This window comes from Glandiceps talaboti, chromosome 12 (assembly GCF_964340395.1).
Source record: "Glandiceps talaboti chromosome 12, keGlaTala1.1, whole genome shotgun sequence".
Lineage (NCBI taxonomy): Eukaryota > Metazoa > Hemichordata > Enteropneusta > Spengelidae > Glandiceps > Glandiceps talaboti.
Genome location: NC_135560.1, coordinates 4,446,530 through 4,460,063, shown reverse-complemented (window position 1 = coordinate 4,460,063; position 13,534 = coordinate 4,446,530). Strand labels below are relative to the sequence as shown.

The following is a 13,534-nucleotide window of genomic DNA, read 5'->3' as shown; positions in this document are numbered from 1 at the left end:
TGTACATACTGGGTGTATTGAAATGTACATACTGGGTGTATTGAAATGTACAACAGGGTGTATTGAAATGTACATATTGGGTATATTGAAATGTACATACTGGGTGTATTGAAATGTACATACTGGGTGTATTGAAATGTACATACTGGGTGTATTGAAATGTACAATTTACTATATGTACACATAAAACTTATTAGGTATCACACATGGAAATATACAAATTGTATATTGCATATTCCAACATACATCTACATATTAAATTGTACATTAAATATGTAAACTGTACATTTAAAAAAGAAGAAAAATTTTCAGTGAAAAAATCTTCCTCAGTTGGTGAAGCTAGATGCACACTGAAATGACAATAGCGCCCTCAAGTGTCAGCCAATGATTGGCATGTTTGGTCTCCATCACCAGTAGACTCCATGTTAAATAACGTCAGTTTTATTTTTACCAAGTTTTGTATAATGATTTCTATGTTGAGACTTTTATGATTTAATGAGACAAATTTTTGACCAATAATTTTTTGAAATTGATAAAAAAAACAACTGGCATTTTGGCTGGTTTTATTTTTCAAAGTTTTTTTGATATTCATTTCTATGTGTTGAACGATTTTTATGGGTTAACTCATACAAATTTTATAGCCAATTTTTTGAATGTTTGAAACAATATTGCCATATTTTCTGAAAATTTTATATCAAAGTAAATAATGTGTATTGAGTAATAATTTGCAGAGATACCACTTTTATAGAAAAGGTTGTGTTTTATGATATTTGCCAAAGGTAATTTTATTTCATACACTTTAAGTTAATATGGGCTATTAATTGTGATATGTCTCTCATTTATGTTAATCTGTGATATCGACACCAATGCTGTCTTCCAGTTGATCATGTGATCAAAGTGAAAATATTTGTTGACTGCACCTCAACTCTGTGATAGCCTCATGATGATATTAAGCTACCTATTAAAATGTTGCTCACTGTGTTTCCCTTATGCAAGGTACAAGTATTTCAATTCTCCATTTTCAGTCAGAAGTTATTTTTTCCGATCCAATTGAAAGTCCTTTGTGTTTATCTGGACATTGTAGTATGACAGGCAAGATGCACAGGGATGGGGCTACAAAAGACCTGCAATGCAGCACCCTCCTGTGGTAGACTTAGCTATGGTGTAATCAGACCGTTATGGTACAAAAACACACAGATTATCTGATTTTCAACTTTGGTGGCTCAAGTGGTGCTAATAAATTCATTTACTATTAAATCAATTTATGTACATCCTTTCATTTTTGAAAGATCTTTTTAAGAATTCAATAAAGTGCAATTATTATATAATCAATAAAAATGTCCCCTGCAATTTTTGTTGAGTGTAAGGGGTATGCTAGTGTTTCAAACAAGGTCATTTTCATAAAAGAAAGTGAGCCTTACAGTTATTTACCCTACATATATTGTCATTTCCTTGTGAGCCAGAGTTCCCTACAATACTAGATGTCAGTTCCATTGTCTGACAGTTACCTACAATGCTAGATGTCAGTTCCATTGTCTGACAGTTACCTACAATGCTAGATGTCAGTTCCATTGTGAGCTAGAGCTACCTACAAAACTAGATGTTGGTTCCACTGTCTGGCAGAGTTCCCTACTGTCTTGGCTTGGGCCCACTGTCAGGCATAGTTCCATACTGTCTAGGCTAGGGCCCACTGTCAGGCATAGTTCCCTACTGTCTAGGCTAGGGCCCACTGTCAGGCATAGTTCCCTACTGTCTAGGCCAGGGCCCACTGTCAGGCATAGTTCCCTACTGTCTTGGCTAGGGCCCACTGTCAGGCATAGCTCCCTACTGTCTAGGCTAGGGCCCACTGTCAGGCATAGTTCCCTACTGTCTAGGCTAGGGACCACTGTCAGGCATAGTTCCCTACTGTCTTGGCTAGGGCCCACTGTCAGGCATAGTTCCCTACTGTCTTGGCTAGGGCCCACTGTCAGGCATAGTTCACTACTGTCTAGGCTAGGGCCCACTGTCAGGCATAGTTCCATACTGTCTAGGCTAGGGCCCACTGTCAGGCATAGTTCCCTACTGTCAAGGCTAGGGCCCACTGTCAGGCATAGTTCCCTACTGTCTAGGCTAGGGCCCACTGTCAGGCATAGTTCCCTACTGTCTAGGCTAGGGCCCACTGTCAGGCATAGTTCCCTACTGTCTTGGCTAGGGCCCACTGTCAGGCATAGTTCCCTACTGTCTAGGCTAGGGCCCACTCACCTGTTTAGATAAAGTCATCAATTTGACTTGTATCAGTGCTATGTTACATTAAGGTTGCCACAATGCGGTGAGATCAAAGATGAAAGTGCCCAGGACTCTAATAGACTGGTTCCAAAATGCACATCATCCCCATGCAACACCATGTACATACAAGGGATTCTCATGCACTACTCTGAGAGATGCATGGTTGTCACCTGACCATACCCTGAGTTTAAACTTTACCAGTAAAATCCTTCTCAGTCTGTCATTAATGGTGTTAAGTTTTTGTTGTACAAAATCACTCACAATTAAAGGTCAAATACCTTTCCATTATTTCATTATGAAATCGTTATTTCAAATGTAACAAAGACACAACAACCTAAACCAACATAAGTGATGTCATCTCATGCAATCCATCTTAGAATCAGAAAATCGACTTTGTGTTCAGGTATACAAATGTATATATGTTGTTATTTTACTCCTTACAAAGTTATATCACTCTAGATTGAAGAGTGTTAGTGTAAACCTTCCAACCATGGAGTCTTGTTTTTAAGCAATTTGTCAGGGTGACCCTCGAACCAATTTAGCTTAATTGTCTAGGCTTGTAACCATGGTAATTAAGCTTTGAAAGTCTTGTCTTTCAGCTATGTACTATGTCAACCACTTTTAGTAGAATTATATCTTGTGTTTATTACGGTTGGATACATTTGTACAAAGAATCTACTCCAGAGGCTTAGTTGTTTATTATAGAAGAACACTTTATTTACATAATTATACACTTTCATACAGCATAACAAAATTATATTTCTGTTAACAACCGTTAAACTAGGTAGGCTTGGTCATGATAACTAGTTCATTGGTACATTTTGAATTGTTCATTACCACCTAGAACATTGGACACAATTCAGCTCACTAACAATGAGAAAGTTTGGTATACAACCTATTCCTTATGATGCATAAATATAATCTTGGATGGGGTGAAGTGGGGGTGTGAAGATTGTCATGATGGTTGTGTAACGGCATTTATTTGGTCATTAAAGGTGAATGAGTTGACATATTTGGCATTGTCATGGCAACAGTTCCCAAGGATAACATCTATATATCCTTTGTTGTAGTGACAAATATGTGTGTTTTTGGAATATCAAACATTGTACTCTAGTAGCAAAATACTGAAAACATACCATGATGCTCTTTTTTTAATTGTACAAAAATGTTGATCATGTGCAACCACATATAGCAGACAGCCACCGTTGGCAGGTAGTTATTTAGCAGGTAGCTGGTAACAACTAGGCAGTGTTACATACAGTCTCTTGTCTACAGTCACCATCTCTATTTTTCTATGATCGTTTATTATGTCCTGATTTTGACGAGTGGAATTTGATGACTTCCCCTGATCCCTCCACTTCAATCTGTTCATATAACCATCGTCTATTACATCGGCACTCTGACCCACATTTGGTTGATTCACACTGTGGGCAGGGATAATGACAACCTGGACACAAATCATCTAAGCAGTCACACAGATCTCTACCATCTTCAATTAACCTTCCACTGTCATCATATATGGTACTCTTCTTTGGTTTTTGCCTGTCAAAGAAACAAAATAATAACATCATAGGAATTGATCACTGACATACTTGGTGTAGGCTATGGAGGTAAGGAGATAGTTAAAACTGCAGTTGCTGCACTGGAACAAAGGACATAGTTAAAATTGCAGTAGCTGCAACTGGAACAAAGGACATAGTTAAAACTGCAGTAGCTGCAACTGGAACAAAGGACATAGTTAAAACTGTAGTAGCTGCAACTGGAACAAAGGACATAGTTAAAATTGTAGTTGCTGCAACTGTAACAAAAGACATAGTTAAAACTGTAGTAGCTGTAACTGGAACAAAGGACATAGTTAAAACTGCAGTAGCTGCAACTGGAACAAAGGACATAGTTAAAAGTGTGCAGTAGCTGTAACTGTAACAAAAGACATGGTTATAAAACTGCAGTTGCTGCAACTGGAACAAAGGACATAGTTAAAACTGTAGTAGCTGTAACTGGAACAAAGGACATAGTTAAAACTGCAGTAGCTGCAAGTGGAACAAAGGACATAGTTAAAACTGCAGTTGCTGCAACTGGAACAAAGGACAGTTAAAACTGCAGTAGCTGCAACTGTAACAAAGGACATAGTTAAAACTGCAGTAGCTGTAACTGGAACAAAGGACATCGTTAAAACTGCAGTAGCTGTGACTGTAACAAAGGACATAGTTAAAACTGCAGTTGCTGCAACTGGAACAAAGGACATCGTTAAAACTGCAGTAGCTGTGACTGTAACAAAGGACATAGTTAAAACTGCAGTTGCTGCAACTGGAACAAAGGACATCGTTAAAACTGCAGTAGCTGTGACTGTAACAAAGGACATAGTTAAAACTGCAGTAGCTGCAACTGTAACAAAAGACATGGTTATAAAACTGCAGTTGCTGCAACTGTAACAAAGGACATAGTTAAAACTGCAGTAGCTGTAACTGAACAAAGGACATAGTTAAAACTGCAGTTGCTGCAACTGTAACAAAGGACATAGTTAAAACTGCAGTAGCTGCAACTGTAACAAAGGACATAGTTAAAACTGCAGTTGCTGCAACTGGAGCACCTTTTGAAACTGCTTTGATAGATAAACTGTAATATTGTACACCAGTATATTGAATCTCTTGAAGGTAAGTGTGTGTGTGTGTGTGTGTGTGTGTGTGTGTGTGTGTGTGCGTGTGTGTGTGTGTGTGTGTGTGTGTGTAACTGTCCACAGAACATGGTACAATAAATCCAAACCACATTTATTTTTGGGTTCGGACTCAAAAATCAGCACTTTAAATGCCAAGAACACAGCTAATGTGAAATGTGAATGGGTGAAAGGTCATAACTGAATTATTCTTGCATATCATCAATTCATTCATTGTTATCTCCTAGAGAATCACACTGAAGTTTACATATTGCCACTACACACAATTTTGGTCTTCATGACCACAAGATTAGCTTCTCTACCTGAAATCAACATGGTGTCTAATTCTTGGTACCTGCAGGCTGCAATAGCATTTCATCTCATGCTGGAGGGTCAAAATATCAATAGAACAAGAAGACTGACTTATTCTCATGCATGTCTATAGTAATGCATGTGTAGCACATGGAAGATGACTATGTGTTTGACCAAGAAATTGAGTGTTTGTTATTTTCACAACATGCCTAAGGGAAACAATTCTATTTCAGGTACCAAGAATTATCGATAAAGTATTTGCTTCTGACGATTCTTAAAATTGGAATTGATAAACAAAACGTAGATACATACCTCGATGCATTTTCAGGATGCATAACACGTCTTAGTTTCCTCATTTCTCTCTCACTGGTTTCAGGATTGAAACATGCAAAGGAATATGACAATGGTCCGGGATTTTTAAACTGTAAACTTCTAAGCAGCCTTTGTGTTGCCTGTAAAATGTCATCACAGTAGAAAACGTAGGTAGGATTAATATGCAAATACAACGTATATAGGGGATGATCACACAATGTTGCACTAGATCAATAAATGAACTTCATTTGTTTAGGGCAAAACCCCCTTCCCCTCCCACTAAATAAATGTTATGTTCATTCATTTAGGGCAAAACCCCCTCCCTCATAACAAATGTTATGTTCAAAAGAGCGACATCAACACATTTACATGTATATAAATATATGGTGTAAACCAGTGTGAAAATTGTAGCAGTCACACCACTATAATCAATATAATGTAAAAACATGATGGTAAAATCATTAAATTACTACCAGAAACCCAGTATTGTATATCACATTAGAAGTAAATTTAAATCAACTTATGATTCTATGAACATCTAAGTAGGAAATACAGAATCTCTTATCATTGAAGGTGTGAACAGTTTTGAAATTTGGTTAAAAGTGCAAAAATGAAGTTCAGCAATCCATTGACACTCGACCCTCTCCCACTAAATGAACGAAATTCACTGAATTATCTGATCAAATGATGATTGATTGATTGATTGATTGATTGATTGATTGATTGATTGATTGATTGATTGATTGATTGATTGACTGATTGACTGATATATTGAGAAGTGAGTGACTCAGTTCTCTTCAACCTTTAGACTTGTGGCTTCTGCCAAATGATCTTTTGAAATCAATGAGATAATAAATTTTCAATAACAAAGTTCATGTATTATTATTGTTATGTAAATATCCCAAACTTGATCAATATTTTCTGGGTACATTTCATATAAAAAAAACAACAACAACAACTGAATGGTAACAGTAGAATAACATTACCAAATGGAATTCGTATCTGACTAATTCGACTGATTTTTGCTAAAGTGGGCCTACAGGGTGGGTGATACAAAACGAACACACTACTACACTTTGTATCTCTATCATTAGGTACTATCATTACAGCTCATGTTGTCAACAAAGTAGTCAAACTTTCTCCGCGAACGATTCACACAGACGTGACTGGTACAGTACAGTGGTAGTCAGCTGGTTGTTTCTGAATTTAGAAGGACAGGTAACGATAGGTTGATGGCCACTGAATACCTCCGTTCATTTATACCAGCAGGAAGCCATGGTTTGGAATAACAACAAAGACTTGTAAAACTGACAATGATATATTTATCATATATACCTGGATATTAATATTATCCCACCTTCAACTGTGGTGATCCGGAGATCGGTAATGTTACAAATACACACCGATGACACTCTTGGGTCGATGAAAATATGTTAAAATACCGGGCATGCGATACCCCCAAAAAATCGTCGGACATGGATCGTATCAGAGAGAGAGAGGTCAATTTACTTGCGCAGAGAACAACACTCCCTATTGGCAGAGCTGATTGGTTATTCAGAATGTCAATGGCTGTGTTAGTGTTACACCCATGCAACTCTGATCACGTTGACTAATGATGTAACGTTTTCAATATAAAACAAGTCATGGAAGGTGACGACGGCATTGTTTATATAACACATGTGGATCTCCCATCTCAAAGTGAATAGAGTAAATGACTTTCTTACCTGTCTCGCCTCAGCAGGACTTTGATGTGGGTTTATTGCCAGTTTATCTCCATTTTCGTCAACTAACTGTATGTTCAATGGTAATTCTCCAAGTTTGCTACAATCAGTTGCAGTATTAATATCTGTACTTTCACTCCCTGCTAAGAGCTGCAACTGTTTTAGATTTGCTATTGTACTGTTGAATGCTTTCTGTTGGTCTTGCTTTCCTGGTAATGCATTATTTCTCGACTCCATGGATGACCTTCCTTTTTCAGCCATTTTGATAATTTACACAGCGTGCTCAGTTGAGGGCGCTCTCTCTAGTTACTTATGTGTATGACACGTCTTCTCTCTGTTCTCGATCGTGCTGTACCATATACATGCCATACCACCCATCGTTTGCGCACAGACGTCAGACTAGACAATTAAGGGACCGGTCAGTTTCTCCAGCCTGGGGGGGGGGGGCGGTGGATTCTTAAATCGGGCCGACAAAAAGTCACTGACCCCCCTATCTGTAAAACCCAAAACAGGCTGACCCCCCCCCCCTATCACTTAATTCTAAAACATGATGACCCCCCCCCCCCCATATATGATATTCGCATGAGTGACAGGTATTTTTTGATCGTGACCCAGTGTGGACTGCTTGACTGTCTTGCATCTACTTTATAAGATCCCGGGTTAGCACTATCATAATTATAATTATTGACTACACAGGGTAAATATATTTGAAAAGGAGTTTAATAGCATCTTGACAGTGAAATGTAGGGGGAAAGCTTGAGAAGGGAATATGTACAGCTGTCATGGGGGGGTCCTAGGGGGTCTCCCCCTAGAAGCCCAGGAGGTTTTTAACTCTGAAAAGTCAAGTTTGAGACTATTTAGACATTTTTAGAAAATCATTTCCAAGCTTTACAAGACAGCACCAACATGTAAAAAGCAACTACATAAGGTTGAAATATTTTTGAAATATAGTTTGATAGGATCTTGACAGTAAGAGGTAGGGGAGAGATCTTGAGACTGGGATGTGTACACCTCATGGGGGGGGGTCCTAGGGGGTCTCCCCCTAGAAGCCCTGGAGGTTTTTTCCCTGAAAAGTCAATTTTGAGACTATTCAGACCCTTTCAGACAATAATTTCCAAGCCTTACAAGACAACACCAACATGTAAAAAACAACTACATAGGGTTGAAATACTTTTGAAATATACTTTGATAGCATCTTGACAGTAAGAGGGGAAGAGCTTGAGACTGGGATATGTCCACCTCATGCGGGGGGTCTGAGGGGGTCTCCCTCTAGAAGCCCTGAAGCATTTTTACTCTTATAGCCAATATTTACGCTATTTAGACCCTTCAAGCAATAACTTAATCCATGCTTTACAAGACAGCAAGTGTCAGAAACTATTCTTTATAACTTACACTAAGGGTTGAAATATGTTCTTAAAAAGTTAAATGGCATCATTATATACATGTTGGTCAGCACATTTAATGGTAGTATCATTGGTAGGGGAGATTTGGAGATTAAGGCAATTTTAGACTATCTTGGCAAACATTTCACATCTTGAAAAGACAATATCATCTCAAATTAGAATAGGGTGAAAATATTTAAGAAAAGTTTAATACCATTATGACAGTAAAAAGGTTGTTGGTGCATCTGATTGTTGGTTGAATGCATGCGTGACCTCTGGGGGTGAGGAAGTCCTTGGGGTTTTCCCCCTGGCAGATATGGAGTTTTTTGCTTGAGCTACTAAGCCAATGTTTAGGTTATTCATAACCTTTGAGGTAATATTTCCAAGCTTCGAAAAACTAACCTAAATGTACATTTTAAATGAGTTTCCTATATCACATAAAATAGACATGTAACATTAGTATAGGGCATTAATATATGTATAATAAAGTCACCGGTATACTTTAGGTGGTCATACCTAGTGTATAATAGAAACTGGAATCTGATGAGATGTGGTGATTTGTAGTGTCAATAACATGACGAGTAGAACAATTTAGATTAACTTCATTTATAAACTATCTATGAAAATTGCCATTACGAAACCTTCGAGTCACAAGTTCACTTTTGCCCCAAACTGCAATATAAGTGAAGCATTGATTGTGAAACAGCCAAGCATTTACATGACATGTTCTGTAACTAGTGTGGTAGCTAGGTAATACATGTACATGTATATATATATATATATATATATATATATATATATATATATATATATATATATATATATATATATATATATATATATATATATATATATATATATATATATATTATATGCGAGTGCCTAGTACAGGTATGTGTGTTTTCCATTGTTTTCCATTTGGTCTCAGTGTTACTGGTTTCTTCTCATCAGGAAGAACAGTTTTATATTGTCTTTTTTAAGTCGCATCCAATATTTCTTGCGAGACTTCACAATTCTCGCGATTTTTTTTCTCACGAATAAATGTATAAAAATTTTTAGGGTCGGCGTCAAAAACTAGGTGGGGTCGGGTAACAGGAACCATATCCAACTCGTGATTATCGGCCCTTCCTTTTAATTCCACTCTAACTCCTCACCAGGTGTCAGCCAATGCAGCAGCCCAACAAATACTATCAACTAGTGATTTAATGTACCGAACTTCTGTTTAAAAGTAACGTTTTCATAACGTATTTCAATACTGTGGGTTCTTTACTACTGTTGGGCAACTTGTAATTGAATGGTGTAAACAGTGCTAACTTTAGGATCACCTGTGACAGCCTGTCACTACGTACCTGTGCCGTGTAGAAACTTTTGTGATATGATATAGAAGTGTGAATATTCCTCTAGGCATATATATCTGACTCGTTAGGAGTTCCTCATCAAAGTCCTCTAGTCGGAAAGCAACCATGGAGGCCATTTTGCCGAAATGTTTCCCTTCAAACTACGTAAACAATGCAGACGATATACAACGTTTCGTCTTTTTTGGCGCGTGTTTGACGAAACCAGCTTGCAATGGCAGCTTCCAAATCATAATACATATCTCAGTATTATTTCTAATTTGTATACTTTAATGAATTCTTTTGTTGCCATTGTAGTTGTCACTACGTCAATGTACGGAATTTTCGAACAGCTGCTGGTCGGGTTAAAACATGTTATGAATTGTAAATGAAAGTATTTATCATAATATATATCCCACTAATAAATCTAGAGAGTAGCGTGTAAAATATAAGGGTCAATGAACATATGTCACTACATAACATACATTTCGTAGGTTCACTTTTACTGATCCATTTTTGGGAAATATGCTATAGCTATGCAGCATTCCTCACTTCAAAATATTACAAATATATTCTCTTAGAAATGGATTTTTTGTTCTATGCATCTTTCAGTACGTACGTATATCGCCATGAAAATTATTCAAATTACTGTATCCATCGCTGTGTCGCAGTTAGTGGAATGTTGGTTGTAATACAAAGCTAAGGTTTCCAAGAGGTTGTTTGCTTTGTGTTGTTCACACAGACCATTAATCAGTATTTACATATAGATGAGTTGTTCGGTGTCTTAGTTGTTCTATCCCAAAGATCATTCTGTTTGTTTGTTTGTTTGTTTGTTTGTTTGTTTGTTTGTTTACTTGTTTATTTGTTTGTTTACTTGTTTATTTGTTTGTTTGTTTGTATGTATGTATGTATGTATGTATGTATGTATGTATGTATGTATGTATGTATGTATGTATGTATGTTTGTTTTTACTTGTTTGTTTATATTTGTAAACAAAACTAACTGAGCCTGTTGGCTATTTCCATATGTGACCATTTCGGGAGGGGGGGGCAGTGTTTGTTTGTTCGTTGGTTTGTTGTCGTTTACTCATGTATGTATCTACTCATTTGTCGCTTTATTTTGTTTGTCTGTTTACTTGTTTATTTACTTGTTTATTTGTTTGTTTACTTGTTTATTTGTTTGTGTTTTGTGTATTTGTTTGTTTACTTGTTTGTTTATATTTGTAAACAAAACTAACTGAGCCTGAGCTCCCTGTGGTCTCAGGAGAGATTTGTCGTTTTAAAAGTTGCAGTATTGCAACCACGCTACTTTATTAGTTCCGAATAACATGTTAGATAATGAGTCAGACATATATAAATGTATCAATATGACTGTGTAAATAAAGGTCAATGTTGACACTCCGACATACCCGAGTGACTAACCCCGTGACATTTCATAGGAGTATTTATAGGTCAACATTTGAATGCGATAAAGTATTATCATAAGACAGGAGAAAGAACAGTGTCACGTAAACGTGGCTCGTCGTCGCCGTGGTTATCCATCATGGGCCATAAGGCTGAGATCAGAATTAACAGCAAGGGAAGCCTGGGGAGAAATTGGGGGTCCTGAAAAAAAATTGAGGAGTCAAAGTGGGGCGCCGAAATATTTTGCTCATGATTTGAACCAAATTAAACCCCAGGAGTGGTCCTTCACCGAGTAAATTAAAAAGAATCTCGCGGCTTCGCCGCAATAACTTCTAAACCCTATATTCATTGATGAGTTGGGTGACAGCCATGTGAATGTATTAGTGTATGCATTTCTCTCCCTCTCTCCCTCCCTCCCTCCCTCTCCCTCCCTCATCCCCCCTCCCTCCCTCCCTCCCTCCCTCCCTCTCTCTCTCTCTCTCTCTCTCTCTCTCTCTCTCTCTCTCTCTCTCTCTCTCTCTCTCTCTCTCTCTCTCTCTCTCTCTCTCTCTCTCTCTCTCTCTCTCTCTCTCTCTCTCTCTCTCTCTCTCTCTCTCTCTCTCTCTCTCTCTCTCTCTCTCTCTCTCTCTGTTAGCTAAGTACCTCCAAGACTAAGTATACGTTACAGTCCAATGTGGGACCTTTTTCGCAAAACCCATGCACATATATCTGGAAATATATATTTCATTGTTGGAGTTGATTTCCACTGTTAGTGTAATGTAGTGTGCAATACTGTACATCTCTGAAGTAGAGCGGGGGATACTGTATAATTACACATTAAAATATGTGTGGCCGGGAGGGGGGGGGGGCTACGAAAATTCTTGGGTACATTTCGGGGAGGGGGGGGGGAAATGAACAATTTTGAGAGCGCGAAGGGGGCTTCGAAAATTCTTTTGACCAAAATAATTTCTCCCTAGGCCCCCTGCCGTAACATGCCATCAAAAACAAGAATAACAACACCACACTTCTAAACCACTAATAGTTACAAGCAAATATTAATAAAGGCTTTATAAAGGCACACATAACCAAATGTTAATGAATCTTTCTGAAACCCTACGACCCATATATAGATGATATGGTATCCAGCTTCATTTCAAACCCACGAGTATACTCTCAGACAACTGTTGGTACGTCCTAAAGATTCCATTCTACCTGGTGAAGTATGTGGTCATATTTATCATATAATGTATGAGGGTTCTGACAACTTGGCCTGTACAGATGACTACATTGGTGAAAAGGAAAGAACGTTGAAATCCAGATTTCAGGAGCACTGACGTCCCAGTTGTGCATCATCTGAAGTTTCAAACACATCCATAAAGACTGTCCTGAACATAGAATTGACAAGGAGAATGTTTCCATCCTGACTAGTTTTTTGGGAAATAAAAGAAGCCATGTATATATCAGAACATTACAGCCACCGCTAAACAGATACGAGGGCCGGTGCACGTACTTTACCACCTGTCTGGGACAATATTCTAAAGTCACACATGCGTCAACAACGCGTGACTTCACATCACTGAAGAAGGTCAGGGTAGTTGATTCTGACTTTACACGATCGCTACTTTTTTCATTATCTTTTTACTGGAAATATTTACAAGTTATTACCATATATTACCCGTGTACTTTAAACTGATGTGAACACGGACGAGGATGATAATAAGTACGGTATTCTCCATTTATAAAAAGTGACCCTCCCCTTTGTCCCATTTTGTAAAACATGACCCCCCCCCCCCCATGAATGCATATACTGAACGTTAATCAACATTCCCATTATATGTATACATACAAAATAAATGATTTTGACTGTATATTAGAAAGCAATATTTGTACATATAAAGTGACAAACAGTAAAAGACTAGCTATTGACCTTTCTCTTATAATCATACACAATCTAGTTAGTATCTAAAATGTGCTTTCAATGTTGTGTATACTCTGTCTGATCACTTGTAAAAGTTTCCTGATATCATTGTCATCATCATCACGTTCACCTTCAGTATTGCCATTATCAGTGTCACTCTAATCTGACTCACTGTTACTACTTGAGTCAGTACATGTATCACTGTCCGTGTTCTCTATGACATTCAAAACTAAATCACCGCCACCGCCACCACCA

General features: G+C 37.7%; 1 protein-coding gene across 2 annotated transcripts; it reads right to left on the bottom strand.

Moving 5' to 3' along the window:
• Window positions 1-2,982: 2,982 nt before the first annotated feature.
• Window positions 2,983-7,521, bottom strand: LOC144443745 (ARL14 effector protein-like). Of its 2 annotated transcripts, none has more exons than XM_078133287.1 (3): window positions 7,267-7,521; window positions 5,543-5,682; window positions 2,983-3,807 (listed from the first exon to the last, which is right to left on the bottom strand). In XM_078133287.1, the coding sequence occupies exons 1-3, from the start codon at window positions 7,498-7,500 to the stop codon at window positions 3,558-3,560; spliced, it is 624 nt and encodes a 207-aa protein (XP_077989413.1). In that variant the 5' UTR covers window positions 7,501-7,521; the 3' UTR covers window positions 2,983-3,557. The 2 variants fall into 2 exon arrangements, with proteins under 2 accessions (XP_077989413.1, XP_077989414.1); XM_078133288.1 differs by lacking the exon at window positions 7,267-7,521 and adding an exon at window positions 6,900-7,034.
• Window positions 7,522-13,534: the final 6,013 nt, after the last annotated feature.

What these genes read in the sequence shown, in the direction of transcription:
- LOC144443745 (XM_078133287.1), bottom strand. Translation starts at nt 7,500, where the DNA reads ATGGAGTCGAGAAATAATGCATTACCAGGAAAGCAAGACCAACAGAAA. An exon ending in GTCCTGCTGAGGCGAGACAG is followed by an intron (nt 5,683 to 7,266) that starts GTAAGAAAGTCA and finishes GACATTTTACAG; the next exon opens with GCAACACAAAGGCTGCTTAG. An exon ending in CATCCTGAAAATGCATCGAG is followed by an intron (nt 3,808 to 5,542) that starts GTATGTATCTAC and finishes TTTCTTTGACAG; the next exon opens with GCAAAAACCAAAGAAGAGTA.